Source organism: Cryptomeria japonica, chromosome 9 (assembly GCF_030272615.1).
Source record: "Cryptomeria japonica chromosome 9, Sugi_1.0, whole genome shotgun sequence".
In the NCBI taxonomy this organism is placed as follows: domain Eukaryota; kingdom Viridiplantae; phylum Streptophyta; class Pinopsida; order Cupressales; family Cupressaceae; genus Cryptomeria; species Cryptomeria japonica.
Genome location: NC_081413.1, coordinates 724,412,540 through 724,436,092, shown reverse-complemented (window position 1 = coordinate 724,436,092; position 23,553 = coordinate 724,412,540). Strand labels below are relative to the sequence as shown.

The window sequence follows — 23,553 nt, the reverse complement described above, 5'->3', positions numbered from 1 at the left end:
GTCAGGTCTCCATATCTCTCTAGTCAATTTCACCACCGTACTGGTCCGACCGTCTGATGGGAAGCCTCGTCTGCACACCAGAGATTGCAAACAATGGGGCATTAACACCCCCGCATAATCGCTAATTGTCCTAGTCAACGGGCAACGTCAACACCATCCGTCAGAGTCTGGTCAATACCTGCAGGGGTTCAAACAACAAGCGAGCCCGAAGACTCGACCACAAGACCTCCATATTAACACGGAGTGTGCAATACCGTTGCACCGCGGGGTCATCCCCAATCAGCATTATTACCAGCAAATGTTAATATCCTGTTACATATCCTAACACCGACTAAGTATTAGTAATACCATACAAGGGACAAAGCAAGATTACTATTTATTGATGCAGCGATTCTAGTTGGGATTAAAACCTTGCTTAAAGACACAAAGACAGATTGTTTCAAAGAAGGGACACAATTAACATAGGAAGAGAAAGGGACACATCTCATCCAAGCAACCCATTGTTTGAAGATAGCATCATGGGAAAAAGGAGGAGAAAGCTGGAAGAAATTGCAGAGGTAGGAATAGTCAAAGGCAAGCAATAAAACGTAGTGCATCCCACCAGGTATGATGTATCTAAACTGCCACTTACTGTAACAACATCAGAAATTCAATAGGATATAAACACTTTACTTTATCATTCTAACTTTGGTAGCATTCTTAAGGAATTAATAAAGAATAAGTCTGTGGACATCAGAATCATAATTAATAGTAACTGAATTAAAATTAAGTATTAATAATTACTGTAGGTGTTAGACAACATACTGCAGATATTAAAGATGCATAATTTTTCAGATATTATTATTAAATATAATGAATATGGATACTGAATCTAATGAATGTAGATATTAAAATATAGATATTAAACAGACAAACAATACAGATTTTAAACATCAAAATGCTAAATAATAAGAATGTATAATCCGCTAAGATGTTAAACTTGTGAACAAGATATTAACAAGTATAATCATCATAAATATGGAACATGTTGTATATGCAAGATCATTATGAATATTAAATATTAAATACATCCTTTTAGAAAACTTTCAAATAATATAAGAATACACTTTGTAAAGGAGGGTATGGATTGTGATGGAGGGGTGGCGAGGGGCTCGTAAGTGAGCCATCCTAGGATGACCAGAGTGGCATCTAGAGCTGGGATGGTCCTTACACAGAGAGTCAAGGAACCCGGTCACACCCTCTACCCTTTCCCTCACAAGGCCTAATAAAATATGGAAGAAGTAGACCTGGTAGGCTAGCAAGTATAGGCCACCAAGTGGAGCAAGAAGGTTGTAGAAGGCAACCTTTCTTGGGCTTAGTGTAGAGATGGCCCTAGGCGAACCTTCAAATCTTCTTCCTTCCAACTCTCTATGTTAAATTTAATACTTGATCAAAATCTAATAACCAGATAAAGATGAAATTATATTTTTGGCACCTAAGTTATTATGTAGATTCTACTTATTAAAGCTCCACTTGTTAGCAAATCAATTAATTAGTATGATTGTTCCCTAACCCTTAGTTATGTAATAGGTAAGGAAAAGTGCAATTTGGGAAGGGGACATTACACAATGAAACTAAAAGGAAGCAAGGCACCACAAAAATGCTTTCTACATTAATCTAATGAGGAGTTTTCATGCAAATTTTAATCTTCTCAACTACAGAAAGTAAAAACACAAATGAACATAAAATATGCAATATCATAACACAGATGTACGTAAGAAAAACCCTTTTGAGATGAAAACCCCACACTCTAAAGAAGCCCAATGTATTATTTAGTAAACTAGTAGAATTAAATACACTTGTAGAGCAAGCTAGTAAAAGAGTTTCTCCAACATTTAAAACTAGAGCCACCTCAACCATACAAATTACAACTCCAAGCGCTAATTGTATAGGGGATGAACAAATTAAAAACCATAACTAAATTCAACACCTCCCTTGGTTATGATTCCCCAAGCTTATTTTAGATTATTCTATATAGCCCTCACAAATGTCATAAGTTGCCATAACTAAATAGCTATTATTAACATATTCCTATCATATCTTACAATGTCATAAATTGTCATATTTGACCACACAAACTTGGGTACCCCAATTTTTACTCATTCAACATTCAAAAAGATGCTGCATAACAAGTGTAACAACCTAATATAATATTAGTTGAGACCTTTTACATACTATTATTCGTCATAGAATCTATAATATGAAACTCCCTTCATGATGACCTTGCACACACAACGAGATGTTGGCACATGGCCAGATTATGCCACCTCAAAGTGGGACACGAGGAGATTATGCCACCTCAAAGTGGGACACCTTCCTCGTGTGAGGCCAAAATACACTAAAATATGAAGTATAGGAAGCCTCCAAGTGGGACGTATACTCTACACAAGAAGACAAAATCACTAGAAAATGGAATGACAAGTGCACACAAAATATATTAAAATGCACATTAGAAATGTGTTGTGACATTTTCACACATAGCCCCATTATAAATGGGGACCCCCTTGTTTTCACTTCCTTCGTCGCTTTGCTTTAGGGTTTTAGGTTTTGCTTAGGGTTTTGTAGGTTTCGCAGTGTTTTGGTCTCCAAGCTCTTGAAAGTGAAGTGTGTAAGACCAAGAGTAATCTCCGATTGGAAATCTAGGTCCAGGATCCTTAGGTAGGCGACCTTTAAAATGTTACAAAATGTAGTTCAAGATAAGGAAATTCACAAGATTGAAAAGTTGTCAAATGCAAGAAGTCAAATGCAAGGAAAGTTGTCTAGAAAAGTGAAATGAGGAAAATGCTAAGTATGAAAAAATGAGATAAATTCCAAGTAATGTGATTACCAAGACAAGGAAAATTCCTTGTCAAGATCGGATTTTCCAATCTTGACAAGAGAGGAAAATAAAGGAAATTGTGAAAGATCCTTTGAAAAGATTGTAATTTCCATAGAAAATTCTGGGTTGAGTAAGGGATTCCAAGTCTTGGATAAGGAATGAATGAACACTTCTTTAGGAAGCTAGGAAATTCCAAGAGAAATCATGAAAAATCATGAATTATGAAAGAAAATTCCACTTCCAAGTCGTAGAATACAAGAAATTTCCTTTCCATTGCATGGAAATGCAACAAAATCCACTTCCTGGTCGAATCAGCGATCAAGGAATTGCCTTTCAACACTTGGAAATATTGCAAATTTCCTTCCTTAGTGTGGAGATGAACTCCATTTACTCCTTCTCCATAGAGAATTTGTGCCGAAGATTTCTTGTCATAGGTATGCAAATGTAAAAATTTCCTTGCACTAGTCTAATTTGTGTCCAACACTTACCAAATTTCCTCCCCAAGGCAGATTCGTGCTCACAATTCCTTCACTATAGCGGAAATGCGCCCAATATTTCTTATAGAGGTTTTTGCACTTAAGCTTTCCATTCCTACCCCTAAAATGCGCCCACTTGTCCATAGGACACATGAAAATGTGCTCAGCGTTATCCCTGTGTACATGCCAATGCAGCTAGGATAGTGTTGAGGCTGAGGTCGGCTGACCCAAGGAAAAAAAAATTGAAATATTTAAAAGAAAAATCAAAACGTGTGCAAGCTTGTAAGGCTTAAAGATGAGGTTGGCTGGCTTCCCCAAACACGTAAAAACAACGCAAATTCAAAATGAAAACAAACAAAATTAAAATGCAATCAGGTCGAACTAATTCAGGGGTGAAATTCCTTGAAGTAGAGCACATATACTTGAGGATTCAAGAGCACTATTTCCTTATTCATTCATTGAAGCAATGCATTACATTTTAAGGCAAATTAAGAGCTGACTTCCAAGCAAATTTGAGCAGACCTAGGACTGCGAATTACATCAGGTCTAGAGCAAATTTCATAGCAAATTGAAGTGATTTTCATCACTTTACATCAGATTAGAAGTGCGATTTTTGGACCAGACCTAAGGTGGTGCGAGTTTTCCAGCAAAGGAGACATACACCTTGATTTGGAGCAAATTTAACCCTGCATCCTCATCTTCAAGTGCAATTCAAATATTGAAAAAGAGGAATAGGTGCGAATTTGAGAAGAGTAAAAGCAAATTGAGAACCACTAAAGTACAGATTTGGAGCAAGATACCTAAAATCAGAATTCAAATCAGATTTTCATACATTTCCAGATTTTAGTCAAGGGAAAAATTTATGAAAATTAATTGACAATCATTGTGGAAAAATCCTTCTGCATGTGTTCAATTGCAAGAATTTGTTAAGGAATCCAAACTCTTATCATTACTATTTCTTGCAATTTACTTGAAGTTCTTTGAAATCAGTTTAGCATCCTTTCATTTTTGTAACTAAAGGTGTTCTCTTTTCAGGTAAATGTCAGGTGCTAGAGCTGAAGGTGCCTCGAGACAAGCTCAAACGAGGAGTGACTTCAAAGGAGTGCTTCCCAAGTAAAAGATTTTCTCACAATGGAGGAACATTAGTGACACCAACCTAGGACACATCAATATGGAAGAGTTTAAAAGGTGAATGTATGGATATGAAGGACACAATCCCTCAAGGATGACTAGGAGGATGACTCGGAATGGAATCGTGCAAGCTGCCTGTTTCCCTCCCGCAATACAATGTACCGAGTTGATCATATAATGTGCTAAGAACTATGATCCTGAGCAAAGGAGAATTGTAGCTCCTGGTGGCAAAGTGTTGGCATATCTTACCAAGCAGGCAATTGTGGAGGCATTTGATATTCCCCCCTACAATTCCAAAATCTATAAGATAAAGGAGAGAGCATTGAGGATGTACAATGCTGGAGCTGACACTTGTGCAGAGATCATCAATACCACTTGGGTGGAGAAACCAAGAATTCATCATAGCAAATTGTTGAAGAAACTTCTTAGGTCAAACTTCAAGCAAGAGTATGGAGATCTTGTAACATTATTGAATAGAATTATGGGGTGCCCTCAAGCGTCTGCCTTCGAGCCATGGATATTTTATTACATTGAAGAGATATAAATCAAAGTTAAGATGATCAATTGGGCCAAGTTGATTCGTGACAATCAATTGTAGATACAAAGGTTTGACGTGTAGGGTACCAGTTGGAAATGGTGAAGGACAAGTCAAAGTATATGAATGCTACCCTCAATTGCACTTGCACAATGTTTTTCATTTGAAAAGGGTTAATGATGCCTTCTCACTGCATATCGTTTTAACACTACGAGGCACTCAAAATAGATTGTCATAAGAGGCTATGAATTTGGTGAAGAAGTATGGCTCATGGTATATTCAATTTCCTAAATTCACCTATATCAGATTGCAAAGATTCTCATCTTACCCCTATCAGCTTCCAAGATATCCAACCGATAAGATAATATTGCTAGAGGTAACAAGGCAATTGTCTGCATGTAACAAGATCCAAAAGAAGCACAAGGCCGGGAAACCTTCCCAATCATAATGGGAAAATCAATTGAAGTGTGTCCATCAATGCAAGCAACGGAGAAATCAGAAGAGGAATTGCAATTCTACAACCTTGTGACTCATACATCAAGAAAAAACTTTGATCCCTTTCATAATATCAAGGTGATTAGTGGAAGAAAATATAGGCACACAGTACATCTTGAGGAACATTGAGCAAATGCAATTAATGATTTTGAAATGAAGAAGAAAATGTGTTCTAGGCTATCATTGGAGATGGTTAGAGCTAGCCTAGTACTCTTCATTCGGGGACAAGTTGAGGATGATGGAAATCATGTTCTACGTTATTTTGAAGAAGAAAAAGATAATCCTCTTCCTGCATTTAATTGAGCTGAGCAAGAAGTAACAAACCTTGATGTATTGATGGGACCAGTTATGGTGAATACAAGGAGATGGATAAGTCAACAGGTTAACAAGTTGAAAGAGGAAGATATTCATTTAACCTATATGATTTGATGGGGGCCTTAGAGTCACGAGAGGTCAAAAATTAAAATTGAAGAAGATAGAAATGGACGGGAGGATAGAGGTCATGAGAAAGAGAAGAACATAGCTGAGGATTCACAATCCAAGAAGATAAAAAAGGCAAGAAGCTCCAAGTGAAGAACCAAAACAGAAAAGACATAAGTCAAGAAGAACCCATTCTTTAGCCAGTACTTCTTTTGTGCAGGAGGTTGATCTTTTCATGGACAAGAATAAAACATCTATTGCAGAGAATGAGCTACAAAGGGAAGTTGGATTAACTCCAAGTGTGCAAGATAGACGAAGAGTAAACGAGTTCTTGGAGTACATTCAACAAAAGAGTCAAGAAAAAAGTTCTTCTCAAGGCGTGGAGGTTCCTACTGACAATCAACTGAAGGATCAAGGAACAATGCCAATGGAAGAAATCCTAGGAAATCCGGAAATGGGATTTCCAGATGAAGATTTCAATGAAGGGATGATTTCAGCATAGCGAGGAGTTCATGAACAATAAGAGCTAGATGAGGATGAGGAACAATCGACAATTCTCGAATGGTTGAGGGAGCCAATGAAGAAGAAATCTATAATAAAAAGTGAATCAGCATATGAATTGGAGGATTTTCTAAGCCGAATAGATAAGACTGTGGAAAAGAAGAAAGCAAAGAAATACTCCAAGATTACAAAGGAAAGTTTTGGGTCTCGCAAAATCTAGGTTGCAATTCCAAATGTTGATAAGGCAAAGGAAGATATCATTCAAGAGGAATATAATGTTGTGACAGTTGATTTGGGGCCAACAACAAAGGAATAGGAAGTTAAGGAATTGGAGAATTTTGTAATGACCATTAAGGAAAGATTGAGAAAAGAGGAAGAAAAGAAGAATCAATTGAAGGCAGAAAACAGGGAATTGAGAAGCTACATACAGCATTTGATGAATCCAATTCGGCAAGCTGAAGGAACATTTGTACCTCCTACAGCACTTCCAAAAGAATCAATAGAGGATTTGGAGGGAATAAAGTCAACAGCTCAAGCAACAAAAGGATGGATTGGAAGTGTTTCAGATAGAGAAAACGGATTTATGGAAGAATTGGTTCAGGTGTATGGGAAAGTTGTTGCTCTCTTGGATAGAATTCAAGCCATCGCTGTCTTATGTCAAGAATTCCATGTTGTCAAAGAGAAAACTATTCCATGTTTGCATGTATTAATGAACATTTCTAAGCAAACTTTAGTTGATGGAAATGTGATGGAGATGAACCAGGCATGTGATTTCCACAATTGGTATTGTGCTTTGATTATGAAAAGGGGGATCCTTGAAAGAGTAGAGAATGACTATGTTCAAATAAGGAGGATGGTCAAGGATATTTAAGAAAGAATCCTTGTTTTAGTGGAAGCAATGTTTGATCAAGAAATAAGTGATGATGGAAGCATGACTGTAAAGGACCTTAAGGACAAATTGCAAAGCATTAAATTCAAGACTACAAATTCTATTTTGGAGGATCATATGGAAAATGTTGCTTATTTCTGATTTTCATGAATGGTATCCAGGAATTAGGATTGGCATGGGAAAAGACTCTTGCCACGTGTACTACTAACTTGGCAATCATTGAGTATAAAGTGGAGAATATGCCAAGTACACCAATGGATGTGCTCGAAATTATCATGTCCAGGTTCATCAAATTTGCTATCAAAGAAAGAGGTAAGGGGCATGCCACCCTAGATGATAATTTGTTGTAATCCTAGTCAACCTAGGGTTTTCGTATTTTCTCTTCTTCCTCGTAGTTTGTGTTGTTGAGGATATCTATTATCTCATTGGTCAGCTTAGTACATAAGGTGGTAGTTAAAACTACCCTCCTTTAGGGTTTTGTTGTCTTAATGTTGTAATTGGAAGCTCTATATAAGGCTTTCTCATTTCATTTGTAACAAGAGATTTTTTGTGGAATTGTTGCTAAGATACTACCAAAATAACTACAAACTCATTAAAGCTTGGTAAGCACATGTATTGTTTTGAATGTTAGCATAGTTTCCTACTTCTCAATTTAATTTTAGATCAAATTAATGGAGTTCTTTAGTTGAATGGAAGACATTGTTGTTGATTTATGGAGAAACCTCTTATGCTCATACCATTTGTGATTTGTTGATTACAAATTGCGGTGCGTGGTTAGTCTGAACTCATTTGAAAGCTTAACTTCAATTTCTTTATGCTCATTGATTCGCATGCTTATGGTGTTAATGTGTATTAGTGATTTGAAAATCATTAGCATACCTTAGAATATGGCATCATCTTTGTGTAGTTGTTATCTCATAGCAAAGCAAAGTGTTGCTTGGTTTCACTAAGTCAATAGTAATCTCTTGCATTGTTAGAAGTAGGATAGATCTCTAAACCCTCATCCCTTTTGCGCTTTCTTTCAAAGTCTTCATTAGGATCAGTTTCAAGAACTTAATTGCAAACCATAAGTCATTCAAGGAGTTTAGAATTCCTCGAGTTTTCCTTGTGAAAGAAGTGATAAAATCCTAGGACAAAAGTGTAAGTCCCTTTGTGATACCAGCATATCACATCATTTCAACTGAGTCTATTATCTCATGGCAAAGCAAAGTGTTGCTTGGTTTCACTAAGTCAATAGTAATCTCTTGCATTATTAGAAGTAGGATAGATCTCTAAACCCTCATCCCTTTTGCACTATCTTTCAAAGTCTTCATTAGGATCAGTTTCAAGAACTTAATTGCAAAACCACAAGTCATTCAAGGAGTTTAGAATTCCTTGAGTTTTCCTTTTGAAAGAAGTGATAAAATCCTAGGACAAAAGTGTAAGTCCCTTTGTGATACCAGCATATCACATCATTTCAACTGAGTCTATCCAATTGCACATCAAGATTAGACTATAGAAACCTTGGGGTAGCCTTACTTGATCACATTGTTTAGCATGTAAGGTTTCCTTGTTCAAGAGAGGATAGAATACTTAGTATTCTGCTCTATGTTCAAGGTGTCACTAGAAACACATTAACATAATGTAAAGTTGAGACACCTTTTCCCAACATTCTCCCACTTTTCGAACACCTTGCAAGAGTAAAAGGGAAACCCACCAACTAAAATCTAATTGCTAAGAGTCAAGAGGCCATAGACTCACTACAACATCTAAAATTATTTGTGCGCATAGGCTTTGTTAAAGAATCTACAACATTCGTCAACATCAACCTTCTCCAACAACCCGCTCCCATCCTCTATCGTGTCACAAATAAAATGGTACTAGTTGTTAATATGCTTTGTTATCACATGGAAAGTCAAGGTCGTTGTTAAACATATGGCACTTTGATTGTCACATAAAACTATAAGAATCCCTACATCTAGCCCAATCTTAGAACACAATCTCTTAAGCCAAATGGCTTCTTTACACACGAGTTGCTACCATATACTCTACTTCTATTGTATACAAACCAACCACAACTTGTCACTTAATCATCCAACTAATAGCACCACCAAACATCATGAAAATATACCCACCACTAGATCTTCTATTGTCAATATTACCAACCCAATCTGAATCCGCATATCCATGAATACACATTGAACATTTGGTCCTTGTAGGATAATCATGATAGCATAGAGAATACTTGGAAGTACCCCTCAAATATCTAAAGACCCTCTTCGTTGCATCCCATTCTACCCATCTACGATTAGCCATAAACCTATTGTGACGTTTTCACACATCACCCCATTGCAAATGGGGACCCCCTCTTTTTGCTGAATTAACCAAATCTTTTGCAGTTTGTGTCATCTCCCAACCCTAAGGAATGAGTTATAAGGTCTGGTTGGTCTGGAATTCTGGCCTTTGGAAGTAATGAATTGACAAAGTAGGTAATAGATTCTTAGGAATATACAGCCTAGATAGGATATAGTCTTGCTATTGTCATCAAGTTGAGAATTAGGGTTTTAATGTATCGAGAAATGCATTGTGCTTATTGCTTTATCCTTCAAACTTTGCATTTTGCTAATTATGAACTTGATTGATAATTGTACTTCACAATTTTTCCTTGTCTTTCTTTTAGGTACATTACGGGTGTTAAATTTTGTAACGTCGGTCATACTATTTCATGCTTCCGATATATACATATATATATATATAAATTTTTACACCGTTCATGGTATCAGGTGGTAAAGCGATTCTCAAACAAGTCGCACTCCTTCCGATCGAGTAAGTAAATGGTGACTAGTTTATATACTGTGGTGAGAGGTACATAGGGAAGAGATGTGTCTTCACATGTGGGAAGACATATCTCTTCACTACGTAACCCCTCATCCACTTATATAGCATGCTTACATTGAGGAGGATGGACACACCGAAATTAAAATGTGTTGTGCATCTTAAAAACACGCTATAGCAGATAAAATACAACTTTTAGATCATATCTCCATCTCTTCTATTTTGATCATTGAATTTTGAAAGAACTTAACATGGTATCAGAGCCAAGTTAAGGAAGATCATATTAAAATTCTGTAATGATCTCATAAACTTTCACCAAGCTCTTACTAAGATCACATTCCCATAATCTTAATGGCAACCGGAGTTAGGTTTGAAGATAGATTAGATGGAGCATCAAATTTTGTATCTTGGAAATTCAAGATCATGCTTGTTTTGAAAGAAAATAAAATTGACTCCCATGTCAAAAGTGAAATTCCTGAACCCTCTGATGATACAAAGAAAATTCAGTGGAGCAAGGACAGTGAGAAGGCCCTTAAGATAAATGTGGATTCAGTAAGAGACCACATTGTACCAGTTATTTTTAAATATGAGACGGCCTTTCAGATGTTCAAAGCACTAGCTGACATTTATGAAATCAACAACACTAGCAGGGCTCTCACCTTAAAGAATCAACTACACCATATAAAGATGTTCATAAAGGAGAAACAATTACATCCTATTTCTTGAGGATCACTAAGCTTAGGGATCAACTATCCACTATTGGACAACTAGTAGACAACAAAGAACTTGCTATGATGGCCCTAAATGGACTTCCTACCTCATGGGAATCGTTCATTCAAGGAATCAGTGCTCGTTCTAAATTTCCCAAGTTTGATAGATTGAAAACGGATTGCATTCAAGAGGAATCTCGGCTTGTCACAAGGGGAATAAAACAAAACAATGGTAATGAAGACATTCAAGTTCTAAACTCTAATTCCCACAAGAAAGGAAAGAAGAAGAACTTTAAGAGAAAGAGGGACAACAACTCAAATGGGAAGAGGTCTTCAAAGAAGAAGAGACATTTCTGAAGTACAATGTTTCAGATGTGACCAATATGGGCACTATGCAATGAATTGTCCAGACAAGATCAAACAACAAGCTTCAATGGCAGAAATTAAGAAAGGGAGTAATTCCAAGAAGCTAGTCTTCTACTCAGCCCTCTCTAGTCAAGTCACCTCCAGTTCAACACATGGGTGATTGATAGCGGAGCATCTCGACACATCACTGGATTTCGTGAGCACCTAGATACACTTGTGGAAAGTTCAAATGAAGAAGTGACAATTGGTGATGACTCAAATTATCCAGTTATGGGAATAGGAACCCGCAATATCAACCTAAAGTCAGGCATATCCCTACAACTGACTAGAGTTCTATTTGTACCTGGTATAAAGAGAAACCTTGTCTCAGTTTCTGCACTTGAAGATAAGGGTTACAAATTAACCTTTATGGAAGGAAAGGTACTTGCTTGGCCAAAGAACTCCACCATCAAGAAAGCCCACACCATTGGAGTAAGACAAGGGAGCCTCTATAGACTTTGCACCACTCCACCTCTAGCCTTGATTCATGAGACTCCAGATTCGAATGAACTTTGGCACAGAAGATTAGGGCACCTTCATTTCCATGCCCTACCTAAGATAGAGAAGATGGTGATCGACTTACCCAAGCTAAGTCAAAAATCTGAAGGAGCTTGCAAAGGGTGTGCCTTGGGAAAGAATACTAAAGGGTCTTTTAATTCTAGCAACAGTAAATCCAAAAATGTATTAGAACTAGTTCATTCTGATTTATGTGGACCCATGTCTGTACCCTCATTAGGGGGATTTTTATATTATGTAATATTTGTAGATGATTATTCTAGGAAGACCTGGATATATTTTCTGAGGTACAAAGAGTCTGAAGAAATCCTTTCTAAATTTAAGGAATTCAAAGCTCTTGCAAAAAATATGACAAGGAAGAAAATCATAACCTTAAGAACAGACAATGGGGGGGAATACACTTCTGATATGTTTAAAGATTATTGTATAAATGTTGGGATTAAGAGGGAGTTAACTATACCTTATAACCCACAACAAAATGGGGTAGCTGAAAGAAAAAATAGGACTATAGTAGAAGCTGCTAGGGCTATGTTGTTTGACCAAAATATAGAAACCTCATTTTGGGCTGAAGCATCTAGGACAGCTGTGTACATTCAAAATAGATGTCCTCATTCCCCTCTTGACAATAAAACCCCTGAAGAAGCCTTTACTGGCAACAAACTTGACATAAGTCATTTCCGGATCTTTGGGTGTCCAATCTATATTCATGTCCCCAAAGGAAAGAGGTCAAAGTTAGAACCTTCTGAAAAGAAAGGAGTATTTGTTGGGTACAATGAAACCTCTAAAGCCTACAGAATATACATACCTAGTCAAAGACAAATTGAACTAAGCAGAGATGTCATCTTTGAGGAAGACATAGCATTCAGGAGGTCCAAAAGATCTAATGAATTAGAACACCAAGATCCTCCTACAAGCTTGGATGAGGATTCCACCCTTGAGATTCAGAGGGAGACCCCTGAAGATGCTGAGCATGAAGTTCAAGGCTTACCTTTAGAAGAAAATTATCCCGAAACTAGGAAGAGACCACTTTGGGCTAAAAAGATGCTTCAAGAAGCTGAAAATTATGCTGCTCCAAAGGGGACCTTCAAAGAAAGTAAGAGACCTAACCTATTTTCCAGTTATACTGCCTTGATGAGTGAGATCATTGATGCAGAACCTTCTTGTATTGGAGATGCGCTCAAGCATCAAGTTTGGAAAGATGCTATGTCAGAAGAGTATCAGTCAATTCTGAAAAATGTTGTCTGGGATATTGTGCCTAGGCCTAAAGGCAAATCTGTGGTATCTTCTAAATGGCTCTTCAAAATCAAACATGCAGCAGATGGCAGCATTGAGAAGCACAAAGCAAGGTTTGTTGCTAGAGGTTTCTCACAGAAAGAAGGTATTGACTATGAAGAGACATTTGCTCCTGTTGACAGATACACTTCTGTCCGAGCAGTTTTGTCTATTGCAGCATCTAAAGGATGGAAAGTCCATCAAATGGATGTTAAGACTGCTTTTCTGAATGGTAAGATTGAAGAAGAAGTTTATTTGGAGCAACCTGAAGGTTTTGTGATTCATAAGGCTGAATCACATGTCTGCAGATTAAAGAAAGTTCTATATGGACTGAAACAAGCTCCCAGAGCATGGTATGAAAGAATTGATCACTATCTCTTGGAATTCGGGTTTTCCAAGAATGAAGCAGATCCAAATCTCTACAACAAGGTAATCAATGGTGAATTATTAAATCTTATTCTTTATGTTGATGATCTACTAATCACAGGAGAGGATAATTGTATTTCTCAATGTAAGAAAGAATTAGCCTCTGAGTTTAATATGAAAGATTTAGGAATTCTTCACTACTTCCTTGAATTGGAAGTTTGGCAACAGGCAGATGGTATAATCCTTAATCAAGGAAAATACAGCATTGATATACTCGAGATTTGGAATGATGGATTGTAGATTCATGACCACACCTATGGAGACAAATTTGCACAAACTAAAGGAAGCAGCTGCAGAATCAGAGTTTGCAGATCCTACCCTCTACAGACAGATTATTAGATCTCTAATGTATTTGGTAAACACAAGACCTGATATATGTTATGTTGTTAATGCACTAAGTCAGTTCATGTGTGAACCTAGGGAAATACATCTTGTTGCTGCAAAACATATTCTGAGATATCTTCGAGGAACTATTGGTTTTGGTCTGAAGTATAAACATGTAGACCTTGACCTACATGGATTCACTGATTTTGATTGGGCTGGAAGTGTAGTTGACAGGAAAAGCGCATCAGGATGTTGCTTCAATTTGATCTCATGGATATGTAGAAAACAATCTTTAGTTGCTCAGAGTTCTACAGAAGCTGAATACAATGCAGCCTGCATGGGAGCAAGAGAAGCAGTATGGCTTCGGAAATTGCTTGTAGGACTGTTTGGTCAGCCCTTAAATCCTACTGTCATCTACTGTGACAATCAAAGTTGCATCAAGCTTTCAATGAATCCAGTATTTCATGACAGGTCTAAACACATTGAGATTCCTTATCACTATGTTCAAGATATGATGGAAAGGAATGTGATCCGATTGAATTATATTGGTACAGGTGATTAGATTGCAGACATTCTTACCAAGCCTCTCTCCAAGATCAAGATTGAACACTTTAGAGATAAACTTGGTATGGTTGAAAATGTTATTTAATTTTGAGATAGAGTCTCATTTGTTCGGATATACTAATATATTTAAAGATGTTTAGTGTGTAAACTCTTTTATTTGTCATGTGTGTGACTCCATGACTGCATGGGCCTTCTGTGAACATTATTGAAGGGTGATGACTTTTCAATAATGAACAATTGTTTCAAATTGATATTGTAAGGTGACGATTTTACAATTATCAATTTAACTATCTTGATGGATATCATGTGACTTGATATCTGTGGACATGTCATGATAGTATATATATCTCTAAGACATTATGGTAGATATTTGTTAGTTGATATCATTAAATAAACCATAATTATGATAGAGATCTTCATGGTGAATATTATGAACATAATATTCGTGGACATGCCATGAAATCATTATCAGTATGGTAGGCATCATGTGACTTGATGCCAGTGCACATACCTTACTTGATAACTATGAGTTATGGTGAGTATCATGAGACTTGATATTCATTGTTGAACCATATCTCTGAATATCACTATGGTGTGATATCTCCTCTCTTCACAATCAATGGATGAATTGTGATGTTTTCTCTAACATGAAATGTGTCCTCCCTAGTTAAGAGGGAGTGTTAAATTTTGTAATGTCAGTCGTACTATTTCATGCTTCCGATTAATTTTTACACCATTCATGGTATCGGGTGGTAAAGCGATTCTCAAACAAGTCGCACTCCTTCCGATCGGGTAAGTAAATGGTGACTAGTTTATATACTGTGGTGAGAGGTACGTAGGGAAGAGATGTGTCTTCCCACGTGGGAAGACATATCTCTTCACTACGTAACCCCTCATCCACTTATATAGCATGCTTACATTGAGGAGGATGGACACACCGAAATTAATAAGTGTTGTGCATCTTCAAAACACGCTATAGCAGATAAAATACAACTTTTAGATCATATCTCCATCTCTTCTATTTTGATCACAGAATTTTGAAAGAACTTAACAACGGGGAGCAAGACTTTGGATGTTGAGAGGACATCATTGAGTGGGTGATATCATCGTCCAAGGAAGAGATTGCAATAATAGAACAAAGAATGCACAGTGAAATTTGAGGCTAAGTATAGAAAGAGAATCCTTCAAGGAAGCCACCAATAAAATTTGAGCGTTTTTTGAGAATTTTCTATTTTTAGTAGCGTTTATTTTTAGAAAGTCTCACTATGGCCCCAATTGGCCTAATTTCGCATTTTGACAAAACTTTATCTTTCAAAGGGCCTACTAGTGAAATTTGAGCATTTTCTGAGAACTTTCTATTTTTAGCAATGTCTATTTTTAGAAAGTTTCACTATGGCCCCGATTGGCCTAATTTCGCACTTAGACACAACTTTCTATTTTTAGTAGTTTCTATTTTTAGAAACATGAGAACATTAACTGTAAGTGGAGCAGATATCCAGATTCAAGTCCATTAGAACGAAGAAGAAATGCAGAGTGTAAAAAGTGAGTGCAAAGGGAAAAATCCTCCTCCAAGCCAAAAGTGCGCCTTGGAACGCAAAATCTTCTTCGGGGAGGAATTTTCCAAAAAACCAAAAATGCTTCTCTGCCACTCCAGAGGCGCCCAAGTCTTGGAAATGGCAAAAAAATTGTCTGGGAAAATTCCTTCTTCCCCTCTAATAAGTGCACCCAAGCATTCATGAAGTGATAGAAATTGAAAATTTGGCTAAGTGTTTGAAAATTCCTCCTCCAAGCCTATTATGCGCCCAAGCATTCTCAAGGCATGGAAACTCAAAAATTTGACTAAGTATGGAGAAATTCCTTCTCCAAGCTCCAAATGCACCCATCTCCAAAATGTAAGAAAATTATAAAACATCAAGGATTCATCTATCCAAGCCTATTATGCGCCCAAGCATTCTCAAGGCATGGAAACTCAAAATTTGACTATGTATGGAGAAATTCCTTCTCCAAGCTCCAAATGCGCCCATCTCCAAAATGTCAGAAAATTATAAAACATCAAGGATTCATCTATTCAATCCAAAGGCAACATCAATGTTGGCATTAGATTGTCATTGATGTCAACAGTTGGTGGACAGAGACAGAGATCCAGAGATGATAAGTGCCACAAAGAGCAAATGCAGCTTGACAGAGAATATGCAAAGTGATAGCTCCACACCCATTGGACGGTGATGCAAAGACATGCAAAGACACCCACTAGATAGAGATGCTGAAATGATGAGTATCTCAAAGGAAAATCAAACTGGTGAATATGGTGTTGTATCATGCTAGCAAGTTGAGCAGATTTCATAGTATGAATGCAAGTTGTGCAAGCATGGAGCTAGCAAAGGCATTTAGTCAAAGGCCATAGAGAAGACAAAGAATACAATTGGAGTTAGCTTGGACTTGCAAATTGGGCAAAGAAGACGCAGGCTATAGAGTAGTGAAAGTTTTGGGCGAACTAACTTAACTTAGAAAATGTGTTGATGCAACATAACATAACACACTATGTCAGTCACACAAGAAGATACTGAAGACAAGCATTGAGTGTGTTACTGGGTTTGTAATTACATAAAGAAGACATAGGCCATTGAGATGGTAAGGCCTTGAGCAAACTGGGTTGACTCAAGAAAAAGTGCAATTGCAATTATGCTAACACACCGTGTTAGTCGCACACAGTTACAGAGAGTGTCAGTCGCACACTGTTACAGGCTAAGTCACCAGGTTCAAATTCGAATTCGAAGTTCGACAACTTTGAAATTCGAATGAAGTTTGATGAGGGAAAAATTTGAAATGTATAAAATTCGAATTAAGTTCGCCATATGTATAAATATGCCAGATATATTCTATAAAACAACCAATCTTTCATATGGGGGATGGTTCCGTATGAATTGCTAATAAGGTTTATTGTAAGTAACATCTTTATCTCATCTTATGAGAATAACAGAATCACCAAATATTGGAATACCTCACTGATTGGGTAATCAATTATCATCTTCAGCATTTTTTTCTCATCCTAATTGAGGGTTCTAACAAACATAAATATCCTGAAGAAAGAACGGGTTAATGGGTTTTAATCAAAGAAAAGAAGATGTGTTTAAAAAATATTAACAGAAGAAGGCCAAAAATTTATTAAAAATAAAAAATTTGAAATTCAGCGAATTTCAACCAATTTTTTTTTTTTTTGAAATTCGACGAATTTCGAACTTCAAGGATGAAATTCGGCCGAACCTGGTGACTTAGGTTACAGGTAGCGCATAACACACTATGTTATCACTATCACTATCTTGCGGTCAACTCTCTACATTGACCAAAGGCTACTGCGAAACTGCAATAGGGGATGTCAATAACACGATAGATTAGTTCCCCCACCATCCCACATCAAGGAAGACCTAAGACAAAATTCCCTAAAGGCTGCTGCAAAACTTCGACAGGGATGTAAATAACACGACAGTTATGCATCCCCTGCTAACCTGCGACATGAAGGGTGGAAGAAAAGTAACCCTGCGGGGTAACGCTTAACTGCTACAAGGATGTAAATAACACGATGATTATGCGACCCCTGCTATCCCGCGGCATGAAGGGTGGAAGAAAAGTGACCCAGCAAGGTAACACTAAACTGTGATGGAGGATGTAAATAACACGACAGATTAGTTCCCCTGCCACCCCGCGGCTTGAAAATTGGAAGAAAGATGACCTTGCGAGGTAACTTAAAAGCAAAGCATATGGTGGTACCATGGATTAGTCACTAATTTTAATTATTTTAATTTTATTCTTTTATATTTTAATTTTATTATTAAATTCTATTTCAAAATGCAGACATTACGTTGACCCCTTCAAGGGGGAGGTTAGCATTGTTTGTTGAATATATGAACTACGTAAATGTTTTGCATCTGTTAAAAGTGAGTTATTAAGCCCTAGAACATTTTATTGGTGAACTAGCTATGGATCATATAAACAGTTTGCAAAAACAGAGGAAGAGTAAGTCACTCTTTTATCTGAACTGACAATATTAATGTTGATGCCTAGTGCCAAAAGAATAATATCCTCCAGTGAATGACCTTGACTAAGAATGCCCAATTGCACAATCCTGACAAGATGTTAGAAGCTCTTCTTTTCATCCCTTGTGCTACTTGAAGGATATCCTTGTTAGAAAAATATTTGTTAAATTTACAGTATAAATAACTGGGAGTAAGAATTTCCTATGCATTATGTTTTCGTTTAAATATCATATCTTTCAAACAAGTGGTATATTTGTTCTACTTTTTGTAACAGTTAATCAAATTGTGACTCCACTGGTCCTTATCCTGTTTGGAAGCCTGATAATTTAGTTGAAAGAGGATTTTAGTCCCTGTCCCTCCATTCAATCTCAAGCACAAAGAAGACAAGTAAATTGAAACCAAAAAGATCAATGCACCATCTCCCTTCAGATTTATCGCCACACTAGTGAGGAGATCTAAATCATTTCTTTACAGATAAATAGTATATTATTGCTTAAAATTGAAGTAGCACGAGATGATATACTTCAGCCATGGTTGCAATTCAAAGTCAAATCACTAACCTCAAATAACTACTTTCAGACATAGTTGCAAGAAGAGGCTTGTGAAAGCACCCACAAGACACACCAAACTGTCAAGAAACCAAAATTAAACTTCTCAAGACTGCCCCCAGGACACTGCATCCGGGCAATCCTGAGAAAAAAATTATGGGCTAATCTTCTCTGATCAGCTACTTAATAGATTCACTAATTGGTAATATTTCTGGAAATCTGGCCAATTTTTATTTAAAATTCACATAAATTTAATATGTTCACCAAAATCTACCAGCACTATTTGTAAATGTTATGTGCACATAAAGCTTAAATTTTGTAATACATACTGACTATTCTATGCTTCTTTAAAAAAAATCCTGTTCTTAATCTCTGTCTAATATACAAGTGAAGATGAGACTAGTAAGGTCTAAGGATCTTCGACAGCTTATGGCTTCTGACAACACTTGCATGTATAACTAAAAACATATTGGCTGCTTTATTTCTTCCTATACTCTGTTTTTTGTATTTTGGTTATGAAAAAGAACCTTTTAGTATGGCATATTGCCACTTTCTTTGTCTTCTTAACATTGGCTTGGGAACTAGAATCCTTTAATTTTAAGGAATCTAGCACTGCTGCTGTCTAACCTGTAGTTTTGAATATGTTTCTATTTCTAATATGAGGCATACGTTTTTTGTTATAACATACCATTTGGAAGCTTTGTATTTTGATGTAATTAATAGAAATTTCAACTGTCTTAAAAATTTAACTTATTTTTCAGAATACTCACAAGAATATGTTTCTCAAAGGCACACGTTTCAGATAATGGTTATAAATGAATGTTCCCAGCATCAATCCACCCCATCCAACCACCCGTGCAGCTCCCAAAAATGATGCATCTAGATGGAGAACATCTGTCTGGTAGTAGAACATGACAGTTGAGATGTTTGGAATTGTAACTTGAGCTAGAAAGAACCACAGCATTGGCCTGATATTGCCACAGCACATTACTGTCAGAATAATTTGAAGCAAACACGTAAAGAAAGAATAAAAATGTGCCCAAAACCATGTAATTGTAGTGACTATTGCATAAAATAATATTTAAGCATGAGTAGCATCCATGTTTACTTAATTAGTACCGTAAAATTATAGGTTGTCTCATTGCCTGAATTAGAGTACTATATGTAGACTTCACATTAAGGAGCCATTGTTTTTCTCTGCGATCTTGATGATCAACTCTCTTTGACTCAGCCTCAGATACTTTCTTCTCCCCCTCAATTCCATCAGGTTTCTTCCTTCTTCTCATACCATCTACTTTGTGAATGTCAAGTAAGGAATGCTTATCCTCAGAAACAGATATTTCTCCCTTCGTGGATGTCTCATCTTGCATCCTCTCATTAATTTCTTCTACAATCTCTCCTGATTTTTTCTTCTGGATTTTAACCCAATCTTCATCATCTCGCATAACTTGTTCTTCCAGACAATCAGTACTGACTTGTGGAGAGAATTCAGATTCTCCTCCATCACCCTTCTCATCTGACTTTTCAAGTATACTTTTTGGCATGTCAGGAGGTGCTTGTTCATTGGTGACCCCAGTATTTACCTGTTCAACTGTCCTAAAACTGCTTGAAGACTTTTCTTCAACCAAGCTACAGGCAAACAATTGAACTGTTGGAAATATGGAGAAAAGAAGATATATCATGTGGATCCTCAAGTTAGATAGTGCATAGCCACCAATTAAACTGCCAGCTATGCCTCCAATTGCCATAGCCAACCATGATAGCGACTGCAAATCACCAGCATAAGCTGCCCTGCTCAAAGACAATTTATTTTAGTTTACAATCCAGGTAGAACAAGCAAGCATATTAAATAAGTTATCAAACCTTGAAGCTAACCTTTCCTGCCTTGCAGCCTCTGCAACCATTGCATCAATAACAACATCAGCCATTGCTGAACCCAAATTTTGAAATGTCAAAAGTATAGTGAGAAAGGCATATGAATTTCTCAAAGATTTGATGACCCCAAGGAAAAGCCACGGAACCAGTGAAAGGATGCTTGCTATAATTAAATATGGCAACCTCTTTCTGCCTTGAATGGGTACACAGTCTGACAATATTCTGCATATGCATAGCTCAGATTTTAGTGCAAAAAAAAGGAAACAATGTCACTAAAAAATGAAACCATCATTGTGAAAAGATGGCAAATGTATTGTAAAATCTACTCCATATGTTATCTTATGGATTTTTCTTCAAAGGAAGCTAAATATTTAAATCAGAAATTGTGAAGAGAATGTAAATGAAGCCTACCCATATAGAGGTTTTATACTCCATGGGAAAAATGCAATTGAAACCAAAAATTGAGAGGCAGAAGGGCTCAATTTAAGTTCATCCTTCAACTGGTATGAAACTGCAGTCCATGCAAAGGATCTAAAACCCTGAAAATAAGATCAAATTGCCAAACAGATGCACTTGTAAGGACATGTGAGCTGAAAAACATTTAAGTTCTTTAAATCAAGACTCGAGACCATCCTTCTATCCGACTTCCATCAATCCTAGAAATTTATCCTTGTATATCCTAGTGTTTGTATTGAAAATCTGTTTCCCTTAACAGAGTAGAGCATCTTAAGCAAGACTGCCATGGCTAAAGTAAATGTCAACATTGTTTACTTATTATGTGAGCATTTTGCATGCAATGCAGCATGAGCACATATAATCATGGGAACACATGCTGATTAAGTGGAAATTTTTGCTTTAATAGTATTAGAGAAAAAGGTCATGAAACTATTCTCTGCTACATATATTCTACTAACTTAAAAGTGCAATTCTTTCAAAGTAAGCCAAAAAGAGTATAATAAGTATTTCCTAGTAGTACATTGTAACTGATGGTGTCTAGTTCAGTTCCTGATCACTTACAAATTCTACAAAATTGGCCTCAAAGCCACAGGAACAACTACTCAATTGTGGGATCAGAAGGCTCAGTCATCCAAAGAGCAACATCCTATAATGATATCTTTCCTTGGATTGATGAAGGTAAAAAGGATTGAGGATTCTGCCTCACATCATGCCATGTAAGTGCTGATATTTTGTTAGGAAACTTCCTAAAGTATGCTTACTGCACAATGTGGACTTCCTTTATGCTTAGATGCAAGGCCAGATCATAATACAGCTAATCAGAGGAAGAACCATATGACTGAGGCAGTGAGGAGAGGAACAGATACACCAGCATTCTTCCTATGTTACCAAACTGACTTAAGAATCACCTATATATCTGAGTGGATGTCAAATTATGTTCCAAAAAATGCACAACGATGAATTTTAGATACAAAGGAAAGCATTCTTGCAAAAGTGAACAAATTTAAAAGGGAAGTTGTAAAGAAACCTGAGTCGAGAAGTTATGAAATTAGGATTTACAAGAATGACATGAAAAGGGGGAGTGAATGAAGTGAGGGCGAACAAGGAAACCCCATTGAAGGGGTTGCTACTCAATGTGGAGGAGGGCTCTGTTGTGAGGTATTCACACATCGCCCCATTGCAAATGGAGACCCCCACATTTTTGCTTTCTAGGGTTAGCTCTTTTAGTTTTGTCGTTGGTCGTTTTAGTGTCTTAGCCTTTGCATTGAAGGGATTGAGTTTCTCAAAGGTCATCAAGCCAGGTGGATCTCCTTCAGTTGAGTTATTAGGGGTTATTTAGATTATTCCTAGGGTTTTTTGTGTACTATCGGGTCACGCTTCAAGTTGCTAAATCAAACCTTGGTTGAATGCAGTGTCCTCCTAGGTCCCCTCCCTTACATCAAGGTCAGAGCGAACTCACCTTAGAAGTTTGGAATGTTATCTTGATCCTGAAGTGTCCTGAAATTTGACTAAGTCTAGAAATTTGAAGGATCCTCCAAAAACTAGATTTTGCATTATAACTCTTGGAGATCCGAAACCACTCTCAAACATCCTGACAATATATATGGAATATAACTTAAAGTATAAGAAACTCTTTCTTATACTTAAATGTTATATTCCATATATGAATCCCGACAGAGAGACTAACTTGTCAAATAACTTCATGTTCAAGCACTTTGGAGCGAAAATTTCCAACTTCGGGAGTTGCAAAAGAGAAGTGAAGTTCTTACTTCATGTTGGAGGAGAGAGGAGTGAACTACCTCTTCAAGAGGAGAGGAGTGAACTTCACCTTCAAGAGGAGAGGAGCGAATTCCTAACTTCACCTTTGAGCACATTTGAGCGAACTTCATGTTGGAGAGGAGAGGAGCGAACTTCACCTTCAAGAGGAGAGGAGCGAACTTCATGTTTCACCACTATAGAGCGAAATTCCTTCCTTCACAAGTTTACATTTTAAAGTAAATTGACAACTTCATGTTCAAGCACTTTGAAGCGAAGTTCATGACCTAGCAAAATGAAGCGATCTTGAGACCAAAATCTATCAACTTCATGCATTAAAGGAGAAGAGCGAAGTTTTAACTTCATGTTGAAGGAGAGATGAGTGAACTTCATGTTTTCATCAAGGAGAGCGAATTTCATAAGCATGAGTAAAATTAAATAAGAAAAGATAATCGCCTAATGAAGATATAATATCAAATGAACTTCATGATCCCATTGAGAGGAGCGAAGTAGAGTAATTTCACAACTTCAGATTCAAGGAGAGAGGAGC

At 36.9% G+C, this 23,553-nt stretch overlaps 1 protein-coding gene across 3 annotated transcripts in view; it reads right to left on the bottom strand.

Moving 5' to 3' along the window:
• Window positions 1-23,553, bottom strand: part of LOC131067428 (probable folate-biopterin transporter 4) — a 42,671-nt gene that overhangs the window by 5,332 nt on the left and 13,786 nt on the right. For all 3 annotated transcript variants that reach the window (XM_058002430.2, XM_058002429.2, XM_058002432.2), the window contains 4 exons: window positions 21,204-21,331; window positions 20,793-21,014; window positions 20,037-20,708; window positions 19,688-19,885 (listed from right to left, as the gene is read on the bottom strand). In XM_058002430.2, coding sequence (XP_057858413.2) covers window positions 19,688-19,885; window positions 20,037-20,708; window positions 20,793-21,014; window positions 21,204-21,331 — 1,220 coding nt within the window. The remainder of the gene's footprint in view (window positions 1-19,687; window positions 19,886-20,036; window positions 20,709-20,792; window positions 21,015-21,203; window positions 21,332-23,553) is intronic.